At 37.1% G+C, this 15,977-nt stretch overlaps 1 protein-coding gene across 1 annotated transcript; it reads left to right on the top strand.

Annotated features, from left to right (window-relative positions):
- The first annotated feature begins 6,363 nt into the window (after positions 1-6,363).
- LOC110464734 (sepiapterin reductase-like) lies at positions 6,364-9,977 on the top strand. The gene is made up of 3 exons (XM_021520097.1): positions 6,364-6,974; positions 8,813-8,965; positions 9,174-9,977. Exons 1-3 carry the CDS (start codon positions 6,437-6,439, stop codon positions 9,332-9,334), a joined length of 852 nt encoding a protein of 283 aa, XP_021375772.1. The 5' UTR covers positions 6,364-6,436; the 3' UTR covers positions 9,335-9,977.
- Positions 9,978-15,977: the final 6,000 nt, after the last annotated feature.

Genomic DNA, 15,977 nt, shown 5'->3' with positions numbered 1-15,977 from the left:
GTTGAACTGCGAATAACTTGTTGTTCACCATTTTGTTGTAATAAAACCTTGTTCCTTTTTTCATTGTCCTGTATACGGTTATTTTTGTTCATTTTTAGCAGAAGGCCTAGAAAAGTATTTTTCGCGAAAACGCTTCATTTTTAATTACAGAAACAGTTGTTCAATTTAATCCCAAGCAAAATGAGTTGACCTTTAAAATACTTCATGTCCGTTTATTAGGTAAGGCTGCACGTGACATATTCTTCCAAGTCCTTGCTACCCAAGAGTCGTCTACCCTGGTTTCTGACGAACGACCCGGGTCCTGTCGACACACATTTGTTACGAGATTTTGAAACACATACTCGGCAAGACGACGTAAATCGATTCATGGTCAGTTTCTATGGTCACGTTTCCGTGATATTACGACCAACACAGGTTTCCAAACGCAAACCAAGTATTATAAAAGGATATTTGAATGTTTATGTTCTACAAGAGCTGTTTTGTGGTTTTGGGAATGTCGCCTCTTGATTATTTGTTTTGTTTTCATAGATTCAATGTTGGAAATAACATGTCAGTAGGGCTTGTAGAGTTAAAATATAGAATGTGCTCTCCTTACTGAAATTTCCGCATAAATCTCTGACGTTGTACATATATCTTCTTCATTGCTTTTCGAAGACTGATCCCTGACAAGGTCTTGCTCGATTTCAAAATTAACTTCAAAAGAGCAAGTACATGTATGCATTGATAAGTATGAAAAGAGAGAAAAGTGGTTATTGTCAATGAGACTGTATTGTTAATTGGTCACCAATACAACAACGTTGAATGAGGCGTCGTACATGTACTTGCATTAAATATTCCTAAACAAATATTTCTGATGATTGCACTAAATAACAGATTGGTCTACCGATGTATAGACCGAAAACTAAAGTGCACCGAATATACTGCAAAGTGGTTTAAATAAAAACTGCATTTTAGCTTTTGGTCTATATTTACTATTAATTACCTTGTCAAATCCTGATAGTTTAATTATTACATTAGAAAAGAAACATATTGTACAAATAGTGCGTCATAATTATTAACAACCAAAATAGTATTGTTCATGTATGGCGCAATGTTTTCTATGGTGATCAATCCAATTCCGTTTCTTTTTAAATCTACCGCGCGTGTACAGCGACGTGACAATCGTACTGATCCGGATCTTTTGAAGTGCTCACTCAACAGCGTACGACGCTAATAAGACCATGTTTACATTTTCGCAAGTAGTCGGAAATATGTTCATGACATTTAAGCATTGAACTTTTTTTGTATGGTATTTATGATCTATTTGAATGACACAGCTTTGCAAGCAAACAACATAATGCGCGCTAGCGCATTATGATTTGTGATGACAGTCCACACAATTTCGTCCAAATATTAAACAAAGCGTAGCTGATTCCAGTCATTTCGGTACATGTATAACAACTATCGATTTGTGAACAAATCGTACACATTTTAATCTGTGTGTGCATACGCTTCACTGGTCATTTGTCTGATGAAGGTGACAGTGTACATATCGCACCGTATTAACCAAACAAATGACCAGTGAAGCGTATAAGTCATCGAAACGTCGCATAGAAAATGCCTGATCACATGAATGACAATAAGGTTGCTCTTCTTTGTGTAAAATGTAGCTATGACTGATGTACATGTTGTTATGGCCTATGCGCAGTCGCGAGGAGACAACCCCCTCTCTACGGCCCGCTTCACCTGCCGCACATGAACCTACGTTAGGTTAAACTGCGAACAACTTGTTGTTCACCATTTTGTTGTAATAAAACCTTGTTCCTTTTTTCATTGTCTATAGGTTGATTTAAGTTTATCAATAGAGTGAAATAATGGGGTAAGGATATGCGATAAAAATGTCCGTTTGATATATAGGTAATTATTTAAGATATTCAGGAAGGTCGAATGATGTATCATTATACCATATGTTCCGATGTATTTTGTTCTTACAGCTACAGGAACACAATGTTGTACAGGTCAAACCAGCTTTATAACACTTGCATCTACCAGAACAAATTTTCTTGCATCAACATTTGTGTAACTCCTGGCACGATGCTGCAATGGCTGCTAATTGTGTCCAATTGGGAATCCACAACCTTTCTGCTGTCTCCTTAGCCCATCCCCAATCGCCCGGACTAGGTAGATGTTGTTCATGTGTGACTGCCTGTTCCCATACATGACCACCTTGATATGCAGCTCGTTTGGTGTGCTCAAGCAGCACAGCTCTGGTGGGCGGACTTGTGTCATACTGTCTTTGTTTGCGTGCAAACAATTCAAGCGTTGATGTCAAATGTTGTTGTAGTTCTCTCGTACATAACTACAACCAATGCCTCTATCAACTCCAAATCAGCTTCACTGACCAATGCAGGGTTTTTTTACTCAATCGCCCAAACATCTCGGTTACGTCATCAAGTATGTCCCACGTCTGCCATGCCGACTTCTTTCCCTTTCCATGAAAAGCGGAGACAGTGTCACATCCGGTGAAAGTATGAAAAAATGGCAAAGCCACTGATTTAGGACCAAGAACATGATCAATTTCGTGAATCGGAAGCCATCGCAGGTCTTTTCCAAATGCAACCCAAAGTTTTTGGGCTTGGGTTGTGGTCTATGTTGTCGACCGCAGCTGTGGTAAATAATTTGCCCTTTAATAAAGGAGAACAAACCACACCCTCATTAAAATAACGTTCAACTACAGCTTTACCTAGTTGAGTTGATATTTCCAGTACCCGATCATAAGAGATGCAAAACCCATGTTGAAATAATGTATCAATAAGCTGTCGCTTCCTGGTTTATGCAAAGAGTCATAGTCCAAGATACACACAAAATGGTGTCTCACAATCAGCTGAATGTCTGTATTGTACAGGAACTTTCTGGGTGTTTGGATGGTAATTAAACATTAATAGTTGGGGCAGAGCTAAGTTGGACTTTGTAGAAACTTTGTCTAACTGCGATTTAATATCAGGTCCATGCTCTGTCATTTTCACCAACTGTAACAAAGGAGGTGGTATGCTTCAGAGACCAAGGAACCAGAAAATGTTGTCTTCTTAGTAGCTAACTGGCAGCGAATCATTTCGGCCGTCTTTGCCATATGCATGGTGTCATTGTTATCACAGCTGGTCCTATATCTATTTCAAACATCAAAAAGACATCTCTGCCTTTATTGTGTGCTTCTAGTTCTGGCTTCTGCAAAAGCTTGTCCTTCAGGCGCGTAGAATGTACCTGTGCAGAAGAAGAACCTAGTTGTGTCAATCTTTCTTCGTATAGGTTTGCCAGGTCTGCTAATCGAAACCCCACTGACTCTTCAGAAATTCTTTGAGTTTCAAAGATGCATGTTGCCAGCTCAGCTAATGCAGTCTCCTTCATCATATTTTCCTCCTGAGTACAACTGCTTTCGGCCTCTGTTTGTCTCTTCTTTGCTCTCTCTCTGTTGTATACAGCTGCGAGACAAGAAGGGTGATGTTTCATTTTTTGTGCTATGACATCACCACTACTTAATTTTGCCAACAGCTGTTTATCCTGTAGCACTGTTGCTCAATCCACTAATCGTTAGTTCAGTTTCATTGTCATTGCCTCTCTTAAAGCGGATAAAGGTGACTCCTTATCACAAATGAAACATTTATGCACATTTTCAACGGGATCTGGTTGTTGGTCTTTCGATCGAGGAGTACTTCTAAAACGTTTAGGGGACTTACATTCACTCGAACGTCCAGATGGCATTGGTGACATCCGGCGTTTCTGGGCTCTCTCAAGTTTTGTATGGTTAAACTTTATTCTGCATAAATTATGGTACTTAGCATTTTCCTTTTTCATTGTGCTTTCAATTCCCTCTTTGCCGTTTAATAGCCGAATATCTAGAGGGATTGGGAATGCAATTACTTCATGAAAATGAGGGATATTTTTGCCCAACATTTTATATCCTTCATCTGACGATTTCAGTAGGTCTGTTGTGTCTTCCTGACACAAACAACATGTTGACCAATCAGTTTCCCAATTATCTTTTAAGGAAGCTGACAAGCGATTTCTTTTCGCCATTTCAAAAACTACATGTATTATATAAATAAACTAAAGTGATCATCAATGTAACGATAGAACAATAACGCAAAATATGTCTAAGTAAAACATCTGAACACTGATATTCAGGCCGAGGAATTATCCTTTTACCACCTGTATAGCACTTTGTTGTATGGGATACAACTAAATTCGGTTAACCCAAATAAAAGTTTGCATACATTCAGCCCGATTGTTCATCCAGTATCATTTAACTCCCGTGCGATCTGTACACCATCCTGAGGAATAAGCCCCTCCTCCTTGGCTCGGCTCTCCCGCGTTGGCACATCGTGTCGATTCAGGTACAACTCCATGACTTAATAATTGGGGCAATCATGGAGTGTTTAGGAGTACTTTAAGCTTATAAACCTGATACTTGACGCCATGCCGAGATTATCGGCAGTGATTTATACCAGTGTGCCCTGGCAGTGCAAATAAATCATTCTCTGAAAGACTTCTAGTGATTAGTGATGAACATCAAGTAATGACTGGTAATGAATGACATTTGACAAGGTCAAGCAACATCACAATGGACGGATGCCAAGTAATGGTTAAGGACGGACGCCAAGTTAACACTTAACATTAACAATTAATTATAAATAAGGTCCGAAGACCAACCCCAAAACATGCTTCAAATTAATAACTATCAAATAACTATGATTTAAACATTGGCGTGTGGAAGTATGGGTCAAATGTAAGATATTTATAAAACAGGAAGTGAGTTATCGACCGATATTTGACCGGAAGTGATGTTTTATTACTACAACCAGACAAATAAACCTTCATTCACTCAACCTAGTAACATTTGGTATAAAATACAAGCAATATGTATGCCAAATGGAACATACAATTGATGTGTTTTACCTATATAGACGCCATTTTGAAAATCAAAGATGGCCGCCATGATCGGATGGGGTTTTTTTTCGTTGCTACCCCCTTAATATGATTAAATACACCTAAAGGCATGTTTTTACAAAGTTTCATGCTTGTATTACCATTTGCATGATGTTTGCGGTAAGCTGTTCAACTATAATGATTCTACTTCACTCGAGCTTTTTCCAGACTTACCACGATTCCTCTAAATCTCGTGGTCAAAATGACATCATCAGTTAATTTTAATCCTGTCTAGCCATTGTGACTTTACTGTGCAGGTAAAGCATCCTCATATTGGCAACATATGCACCAATACATATTTCATTGGAAGGTATAAGATAGTGTCATCAAATGCTTTCACATTTTACAATTTCTTAAAATTAGCATTGCTAGTTGAATGCCTTAGGTTGAATTACTTGTTCATGCAGCAGTAATATCTGAAAGCTTCCAGCTATCCAATCATGTACTGATATGACGACATGCCCCTTATAACATTACATATGTATCTTCTGGTTTGACGCCATTTTTGCAATAGGTTCAGCATGAGAGGAAACTTCTAAAGTATGATATGGCAATGATGATTTGTTACCTCAACTTCCCGAAAATGACTGACAGTCCTAATCAACAGTCGAATGATGTTGTTGCTGATGATTCTATAATGCTTATGTTGAAAACTGTCAACAGTCCTATGCGTTACACGTGTGGGCAAATGTATCATCAAACTCAACATACAACTGAAATAACTTATTCATTATTGTTGTAAAATAAACAAAGTTTATATATACCTAACTGCTAAAGAAACAGATATTTTCATAAGATATTTCACTGGCGTTTAAATTGACAAGAGAATCGGAAGTCATTACCTCTATGCGATGCCTTTTATTCCAGAATGATATATGAATATGAGGTTAAAATTGACTGTGAAACATGTATCACAAATGTGATCATATGAATGGGTTTAATAAACCATTGTTATAAAGTGTTTGCCTGAAGTTCATTGTAATAGACGTGTGAACGTTTATTAAATACACAGTAAGCTTGTTTAGTTATAATAGTTAAAAGACAATGACTGAGTCTGAGGCTGTCTCATCGTTAAGGAATAACTGCTATTAATTATATATAATGGCTAAAGATTCATGTGTTCTGGTACGACATCACTTTCCCTACATCAGGATTTGACATCTAGAAAACAGGTATTGACTGAAAAATAGTGTATAGTTGTTATCGTGTTGATAAATTTAAGTTTACACTGCATACATAAGACCACGGGTGTCTGTTAAACAGTATTTATATTGAATATAGATAGTATGCGTGCCTGTCTTATCTGGTTAAATACGATATTTACCCAGTATGTTGTAAGGTCAAGACCAACTGAACATGACCTTAAAACATATAAATTAGTACACAAGGAACGCTGTTTTCACACAACAGGAAAACACAGTGGTGAGTGAACCTCTGTTTTTACGGAAAGAATTCGGCAATAACAGACGGGTAAATGGAGAAACACGAGAGCATCTTCCTTAAGAAGAGTTTTGTAGTCATTACCGGCTCCAGTAGAGGACTAGGGAAAAGTATGGCCCTACAGTTTGGTGGAAAGTTCCCTCCTGATTCTGTGTTAGTACTAATGGCCAGGAATGTGGAGGCTTTGGAAAGCGTCAGGACCGACTTGATAGAATTGGTTCCGGAATCAACAGTTTTAGTTAAACAATATGACCAAGGGAATACTGACATTGCTTATTTCGATGGAATATTTGACAACCTTCTTGCTGAAAACAAACTTTCCAAGGATGATTTCGACCAGGTGGTGGTAGTTCACAACTGTGCTACTACCGGCGACAATGTCAAAACTGCGCTACAATTGTGTGACGCCAACCACGTCCGATCTTACTACGACATCAACCTTGTCGGGATGATCCTTCTCAACACAAGCTTTTTTACCACATTTTCTGATTCAGCGAAATCCCGAGTTGTAATCAATATAACATCAGGAGCATCCCAACTTCCAGCACCGTCTCTCCACCTCTACTGTGCAGGTACGATTCTTCACCATTTCATAAGTTGTCTGGGAATAATTAAATGTCTTTTCAAATTTCCCTTCCATTTTTAACCTTTTAAGTAAAATGTCAGCAAGGCTTAATGACTTGTGTATTTGAGGCATACATCTAAATAGAAATATTAATTCGAATTCATTTGAGTTGTAACCAGGGATTTGATCGGTAAATCAAAATAATTTGCAACAGTTCAACCACGATATACCGTCCGCAATATTTCTCATTTGCATATGAAGCCCGGATAGCGATTGTTACTGACGTCGATAACCCCCGACTAACCCTGACAAGTCATGAAATTAATTATTCATGACGGCCCAACAATTGCGTGACCCTGAAAGGTCAACGTTAATCCGCCTAACTTTGAATATTTATGACGTCAACAATAAAGAGCAGAGATACCAAGACTTTTAAGAAAACACTCTAAAATGTCTTAATGTCGTCGTTTTAGTTGATATGAATTAGAATGGGGATAACCCTACTGCATTTTGCGGAGCCAGTAAAACGGATATTTGCGACAGTATTATCACGATGTACCACGGCAAATTTCAAAATACAGTATGGTTATTCCATAAGTAGGATGCCAGGAATGATGCTAGAAAATACTCATCAGAATTTCTTGTTTAAGCTCTGGAAGCTACCCTTGCTATCTATTTCCGCCTTAAACACATTAAAACCAATGATGAACTGAAGTCACTCGTCTATTATTACTTCCTACCAGTTCTATAGAGCCTCCGTAACAAAACTTTGGAGGATATCTTCGAAGAGTATTTCCATTAGTAAAAAACTGACAATATTACATAGCATTACTTCAAAATGTCAAATAACATTGTTCTGTGTTCCTCGACATGTGAGAAAACCTGGTAATTAAAAGGCAGTTCTCGCCGCAAAAGTGGGTGTATGGCTACCATCTGTTGATTTTTAACTTCATTTTACAGTTAATAATAGCTTTTGTGACATCGAAATGGCACAATAATTGAAAACTGTACGAAGGCAAAGAATACACTGTTATAACCAAAATCAGTGAATGGTATCCAAGTTATAGAGAAAACCACCGAAAGGAGGTGGGGATCTTCTCCACTCCAGAGGGGTCATTCATACATTACCCGTTTGTATTTATTGAAACGCTAGGACCAACCTAAATGTATAGCATGTAAAGAACCATTCCCAGTAAAACACTGGTTATTAGATTCAATTGACCTACAGCCAACACGAGAATTTGTTTTAAAGTATAATAAATCTCAAATTTCTCTTTTCGATACGATCATTATCACAGCAATTCTAATCTATCTGAAAATGTAGGTCTTTTTTAAAAGATATAACTACATGTAACCATATCCACTTCTCCTTTTTTAAGCTTACATATGTTTGGATCATTTTGTTTGTGTCATCTCATATGCTTTTGCGTGTTTTATCTCCCTTTTATTCGCTCTTAAGACCTCTTTGGTGTTGAAGGGCCGTTAAAATCAATATAAGATAGGGTATAAATAGTATGTTCGGATATAGTTTTGAGAATCCAGATTCATTTTGTATCATTGGTGGATTATTTTTAGAATTATTTATTTCCGAGAAAAAGATGGTATTATCTAACTTCCAGAGCTTAGCAAGGTTTTCTCTCCTAATTTATTTACAACATGGTATGCATATCTGTCCCTTTTACTTGAAGTACTGCTGTGATTTATTAATGTACCTTACTGTCCGCTTTTGTAAAGTAATTAAACGAAACGGTTCTTAAGAATGTAACATTTCCAAATATTTGATCTTGTTCAATTTAAATTTAAGTCAAATTTGTTTTCCTTTAAAAACTTCATTTCCGTTTTAAGGTAAGGCTGCACGTGATATGTTCTTTCGGGTCCTTGCCACAGAGGAGCCGTCGATCCGGATTCTGACTTACGCCCCGGGTGCTGTCGACACCGAGATGTTACGAGATTTGGAAACAAATGCGTCCTCAGCAGCATTTCGTAAAGTGCTCAATGGTCAGTTTCTATAGAGAATTGTTGATGACAATCATTAAATACATGATTTTCAGCTGAATCAAACTGATAAATTAAAAATATTGAATAATGATATAAGAAAAAAATGTGTTTCATCATCTTGTTCGCGTTTTTGTCTAATTTCATAGCTCATTGTCTTATTGCCAAAATTATTTGTGCTTAAAAAAGATGTTTCATTTTTATCATCCAGACCTGCGTAAGGACGACAAGCTGAAGACATCAGCTGAGGCGGTTACTGACTTGATATATGTACTGGAGGACAACACTTTTGATAATGCAGTGTTCGTTAACAACTACGAACAGACAGCGAAGCCATACATAGAGGAGACGTTGTTCTCCAATAAGATTTGAGTCATCATATCTTATAAAACATTCGAAATCATATTGTAAAAAGCATTCTGTGTTGATAACAGTTCGATTCCTATCAAGTATTCTTTTGTTGAATAAAACTTGAATTTAATTGAATCGACTATAATTTGAATACTTTTTAATTATCATCATGGGACCTATCAGAAATCAATAAATGTATTTCGAATTTAATCAATTTTACTTTCTTTTCCATCTAATACGTATGGTACGGTGTTAAGCTGTATAAGATGAATGAACTCTCTTTTCAATCTTGCAACGTGCTTAAGTATCACAAAATCTGTTTAATTGTGCTTATAACAGTTTTTTTATCCATATTAGAAAATCTTGTGCGGATAAAATATTGAATTGAATTGAAATGCTTTTTTGAGTTATAATTATCCATAATCAGTATTTTCAAAAAGGAGTACACGACCTATCAATAACCTTATTTCGAATTTGATCAGTTTTACTCTTTTTGTTCTATGTATTAAGTATGGTACATTGTTAAGCACTGGTCTCAGCAATATAAATTAACTCGTTTATTTATCTCTAATACAGCTGTATCATAATTCTATACAGTAAAATATTCCAGTTTGAAAGGCCTTTTATAACAATGTAAGTTTGTTTATGTAGGGATTGTCACTGATTCCTGTTAGCACTTTAAATTAAATTCTTCATCTAATTTGTTTAGTAGCATTTTGTCTTTCTTTTTCCATTGCTAACCATCATCCACCTTCTATCGTCTTCCTTGTATACTATTTATGTGCTCTTAAATCTAACATTACAATAACGACTTGTTACCGCAACTTCCCGAAAATATCGACAATCCTACCCATCTGTCGATAACTTTTCACTGGCGTACGAACTGAAAAGAGAACGTCTCATAATAAGACGACATAACCGCTCTGCAATGACACGCATTCCGGCCTGGCTATGCATTTGAGATTCGAATCGTCTAAGAAACGTGCATAACATTTATAGTAAAGATAATGAGACGTTTTTTTAGCCGAATCCAAGTGATGGCTGTGCAATTTGAATGAACTCGCATTTTTATCTCTAATAACATAATTTCTTATAGTAAAATATTCCTGTTTGAAAGGCCTTTATAACAGTGTAAGCTAGTTTACGTAGGGATTGTCACTGTTTTCCTGTTAGCACTTCAAGTTGTTATATCAAATTATTCATCTCGTTCTATTTGTGGCATTTTTTCTTTCTTTTTTCAATGGCAACCATTATTTAACATGTACTGTCTTCGTATACTGTTTCTGTACTCTAAAATATATTATGAAAATAAAGACTTGTTACCGCAACTTCCCGAAATTGATTGACAATCCTGCTAATCTGTCGAATAATATTGCTACTAATGATTCTATAATGCTCAGGTTATGAGCTGTCAACAGTACTACATGTAGGTGTTGACAAACGCTTCATGTACCTTCGAAAGTAAAAATACATTTTATGAGTAAAATAACTTTTCATTGGCGTTGAACTGAAAAGAGAACGTCTGATTCTGTGATGACACGCATTCAGTCATGACTATGAATTGGAGATTCGAATCGTCAAAGAGACGTGCATGATATTTGATAAAATGAAAAGATAAACCATAGTTATAATATTTTTGTTTGAATTTCATTGTAATTGGTGTTTTAAATTTTATTAAGTATTCAATAACCCGTTTAAGTTATAATAGTTATAGTAAATATAATGACTTAACAAGTCTGAGGCTTTCTCATCTTTCAGGGTTGTCTACTATTAATAATATGACCTAGACAAAGATTCAGATGTCCTAAGGATTTAGGTACGATATCAGTTTCCCCTTAGAACACAGTGATTGATTGGAAAATAGCATTGATATGCCTATCTGTCTCGGTGTACAGTTTTTATAGTGTTGATTAAGTTAAGGTTACACTGTTCATATTAGATCGACTGTGGCTGTTAAACAGTATTGTGATTGATAATTAAACAAAGGTAGTATGCGTGCCTATCTTAACTGCTTGACTGTGATATTGACCCAGTAAATCTGTATGGTCAAGACCCACTGAACATGACCTGACAACATATCAATCAGTTCCTACGATACATTGTTTAAACACAACAGGAATAGACTTATTAAATCTTGTTGGACATCCAGACGATTATCATTATCCTTGTTACGTCCTAAGATAATGCACACGATCAAAATGAAACTGGTTAAAACATCGGACGCAAGATCTGCGACGCATCGTTTATCGGAGAAACTTGAAGGCAATATGCAGTCCGACATTGTTAATAACTGACTGTCTCGGAACCCCAAGGGAACAGATAATCAACCGGTCAAAAAGTAGCAGCCAGGATTAAAACTGAATAAAACGGCATTCATATATCATGCCACACATATAAATGATATTAACTACCAATGACTCCAACAGACAGTGGCAGAGAGGCCACATGTTAAAATGGCAGATAAAGGAAGCCATCGGGATGCGCCGCAACAGGACAGTTCTGAACGGAGATCAAAGCTAAATTATCAAGAGCTTTGATTATATCGGAGAAAAGGTAAAGAATTGGTAACATTGGAGTGGAGACAGGAAAAAGGCTGTTTAAGGATCGGCGTTAGAAGTCACAGATATTTACCGAAATTATTGTATACAGCTAAATCCCTAATGGGCATGGTATGGGTTGTTTTCGTTTTAAAAAAGCACGTTTCCCTATCGGCTGTGTGCTATTTATGTTAAGAACATCTGTATCTGTAGGCATTTGTTTAGCGTCAGTTTTACTCAGGCCGTTTCCCCTTCGGCTGTGTGCTATGTATGTGTAGGAAATCTGTATCTGTAGACTTATTTAACGTCAGTTCGTCTCAGCACGTTTCCCCTTTGGCTGTGTACTATGTATGTGTAGGAAGTCTGTATCTGTAGACTTATTTAGCGTCAGTTCCATTCAACACGTTTCCTTCGGCTGTGTGCTATGTATGTTTAGGAAATCTGTATCTGTAGACTTATTTAACGTCAGTTCGTCTCAGCACGTTTCCCCTTTGGCTGTGTACTATGTATGTGTAGGAAATCTGTATCTGTAGACTTATTTAGCGTCAGTTCCATTTAGCATGTTTCCCCTTTGGCTGTGTGCTATGTATGTCTAGGAAATCTGTATCTGTAGACTTATTTAGCGTCAGTTTGTCTCAGCACGTTTTCCCTTCGGCTGTGTGCTATGTATGGGTAGGAAATCTGTATCTGTAGACTTATTAAGCGTTAATTCCATTTAGCATGTTTCCCCTTTGGCTGTGTGCTATGTATGTGTAAGGAATCTGTATCTGTAGACTTATTTTGCGTCAGTTTTACTCGGCACGTTTCCCCTTTGGCTGTGTACTATGTATGTGTAGGAAATCTGTATCTATAGACTTATTTAGCGTCAGTTCCATTTAGCATGTTTCCCCTTCGGCTGTGTGCTATGTATGTTTAGGAGATCTGTATCTGTAGACATATCTAACGTCAGTTCCACTGGTGAGTCCTAAAGTACGAAATGCTTTCTGCACCTAATGAAACTTTCAACTGCAATGTAGGTGCTTCATCTCATTTCGTGGTATTTTAGTGATTATTTAAAAATACAATACACACGTAAAATCTGTGATTGGTTAATTGAAGCACATGTGACCTAAACCACAATATGGTTTTGTCATGGGATACTGTACTTTTATGTTTTTCCACGTCACCAATTTTCAAAAGGCAATTGTCGTTTAAATTGTCTCTCATTACATAAACCACACTCAACGTGAACATTGTGCATACTCTATGTTATATTTTCATTATTAAAAGTTTAACAACATTTCGCTACTGCCGCTTATGTGGTGTGTCAATAATTACTCCCCCGTTCATACTTGGATTAACATCGGGAAAATTTAAGATGTAATCCAAAGATATGGAAATTTACTTTCACAATTTCAATGAACGGCCAACGCTTCGCTACGGCCGCCCCTGTGCTGTGTAGGTAGATTTTCAGCTTCCATACTTACATTAACATTGAAAAAAACTTAAAATGTAATCACTATGTTGTGAATTCACGCAAGTCCTTTGATTATAAAATCAGTCTTACGTCATCAAAGACAATCTTTACCAGATGACATAAGTTTTGTATCAGCATAATGTAAAAAAAACCCAGATTGTTAAGTGATAGAATACGATGCTGCTGTACTGCGGAACTAAGAATTGACATAAAGCTATGGCCAGCTTAGTATAAGTACAGGTAAATTATTTTGATCGCCAAGTTTCAAAAGTATATCTTTGACGAAAACAAAACTGATAATGCACTTAGTTAGTGCGCTACGAGTGTTCTTTCTTTAATAAAAAGAATGACGGATTCAGGGTTCATACGTCTTTCCATATTTTCATGCTTATGTTAATTTGGGTTTCATAACTGTTGTTACGCATTAAAATGTATCCAAGTGAAAACAAGCAGAAATGGGTCATTATACAGTCATCGCTATTCCCATCTACAGGTGTCCAATATTTCAATATATCCGGTGTGCTGTTGACCTTTGTTTTGCCACTAAGTTGAACTTGAGTCCCTGTATATATGTTTTTGTTGATTTTTTGAAGTCAGAAAGGGTTTCTTTGAATTGATATATTGTAGTATATTTATCCAAACATAGGAGTTTAAAGTTTGTCTTTTATGTATTTTTTATTGTGTTTTCTAATTTTCATTGCAATATTTTTCTAACGAATGCGCTACTCCATCAGTACAATGAAACATGCGAGCGTGCTGTTGTTTCGTCTTGCAGAAAATTAATATCCACGTCAAAACATGTTATTTATTGTCTTACATTCATTTTGCGAACAAACAAATCTGATGTTGTAGAAAACCTTCTCCAGAAAACGCTTCATTTGTAACAACAGCAACTAGTTCTAAATTAGATTCCAAGCAAAATTAGGTTTCCTTTAAAATTCTTTATTTCCCGTTTTCAAGTAAGCTTTCCCTTATAATGTTGTTTCGGGTCCTCGCTGCGGAGGAGCATTCTATTCGGGTTCTGACGTACTTCTCCGTGTTGTCGATACAGAAATGTTACGAGATATTTAAACAAATTAAGTCTTAAAGGGTGTCTTAAAAAGATATTTGGCAGATTTCATCATACACAGGCTATGCTATATTCATTTACATGTATAACAACCATATAAAGGATAGGTTGACCTAAAACTGCTACATTATCCCTGATCTTTTAGATATGGCTTCACTTTATCACGATAGTTGTTCACGTATTTGGCATTATCAAACGTGTTGTCCTCCAGTACATGTACCAGGTCAGTTACCGCTTCATCTGGTGTCAGCAGTTTGTTATCTTGACGCAAGTCTGCAAAACCAACAAAAATAATACATATACGAATAAATGATCATGGCGCTACACTATACGTAAAAATTAGATATATTGCAGGAAGATAAAAGTTGAATGCAGTTCAATGATTGATAGTACAGTTTTAGGGTTATGGTAAGGGTGAGCCTCATAAGCGTTATGATTGATAGTCTAGTGTTTGGATAAGGGTAAGGGTGAGTCTCGTTAGCGGTATGATTGATAGTCTAGTTGTTAGGTTAGGGTAAGGGCGATTCTCGTTAGCGGTATGATTGATAGTCTAGTTTTAGGGTTAGGGTAAGGGTGAGCCTCGTTAGCGGTATGATTGATAGTCTAGTTGTTAGGGTAGGGTAAGGGCGATTCTCGTTAGCGGTATGATTGATAGTCTAGTTGTAGGGTTAGGGTAAGGGCGATTCTCGTTAGCGGTATGATTGAAAGTCTAGTTGTAGGGTTAGGATAAGGGTGAGTCTCGTTAGCGGTATGATTGATAGTCTAGTTTAAGGGTTAGGGTAAGGGTGAGTCTCGTTAGCGGTATGATTGTTAGTCTAGTTGTAGGGTTAGGGTAAGGGTGAGTCTCGTTAGCGGTATGATTGAAAGTCTAGTTGTAGGGTTAGGGTAAGGGTGAGTCTCGTTAGCGTATGATTGATAGTCTAGTTGTAGGGTTAGGGTAAATGTGAGTCTCGTTAGTGGTATGATTGATAGGCTAGTTTTAGAATAAGGGTAAGCGTGAGTCTCGTTAGCGGTATGATTGATAGTCTAGTTTTTGGATAAGGGTGAGGGTGAGTCTCGTTAGCGGTATGATTGATGGTGTAGTTTTAGGGTTTGGGCAAGGATGAGTCTCGTAAGCGGTATGATTGTTTTTCTAGTTTTAGGGTTAGGGTTAGGGTGAGTCTCGTTAGCGTTATGAGTGATATTCTAGTTTTAGGTTAAGGGTAAAGGTTGAGTCTCGTTAGCGGTATGATTGTGAGACTACTTTTATGGTTAAGGCTAGGTTGAGCTTCGTTAGCGGTATGATTGATAGTCTAGTTGTAGGGTTAGGGTAAGGGTGAGTCTCGTTAGCGGTATGATTTATAGTCTAGTTGTAGGGTTAGGGTAAGGGTGAGGCTCGTTAGCGGTATGATTGATAGTCTAGTTGTTAGGTTAGGGTAAAGGTGAGTCTCGTTAGCGGTATGATTGATAGTCTAGTTGAAGGGTTAGGGTAAGGTTGAGTCTCGTTAGCGGTATGATTGATAGTCTAGTTTTAGGGTTAGGGTAAGGGTGAGTCTCGTTAGCGGTATGATTGATAGTCTAGTTTTAGGGTTAGGGTAAGGGTGAGTCTCGTTAGCGGTATGA

Source organism: Mizuhopecten yessoensis, unplaced genomic scaffold (assembly GCF_002113885.1).
Source record: "Mizuhopecten yessoensis strain PY_sf001 unplaced genomic scaffold, ASM211388v2 scaffold11027, whole genome shotgun sequence".
NCBI classification, from domain to species: domain Eukaryota; kingdom Metazoa; phylum Mollusca; class Bivalvia; order Pectinida; family Pectinidae; genus Mizuhopecten; species Mizuhopecten yessoensis.
Note: the sequence above shows the minus strand (reverse complement) of the source record. Positions and strands in the feature narration are given on the sequence as shown.

Coding starts and splice junctions, on each gene's coding strand:
- LOC110464734 (XM_021520097.1), top strand. CDS start 6,437: ATGGAGAAACACGAGAGCATCTTCCTTAAGAAGAGTTTTGTAGTCATT. Junction 6,975..8,812: donor TCTCCACCTCTACTGTGCAG/GTACGATTCTTC, acceptor TTCCGTTTTAAG/GTAAGGCTGCACGTGATATG. Junction 8,966..9,173: donor ATTTCGTAAAGTGCTCAATG/GTCAGTTTCTAT, acceptor TTTATCATCCAG/ACCTGCGTAAGGACGACAAG.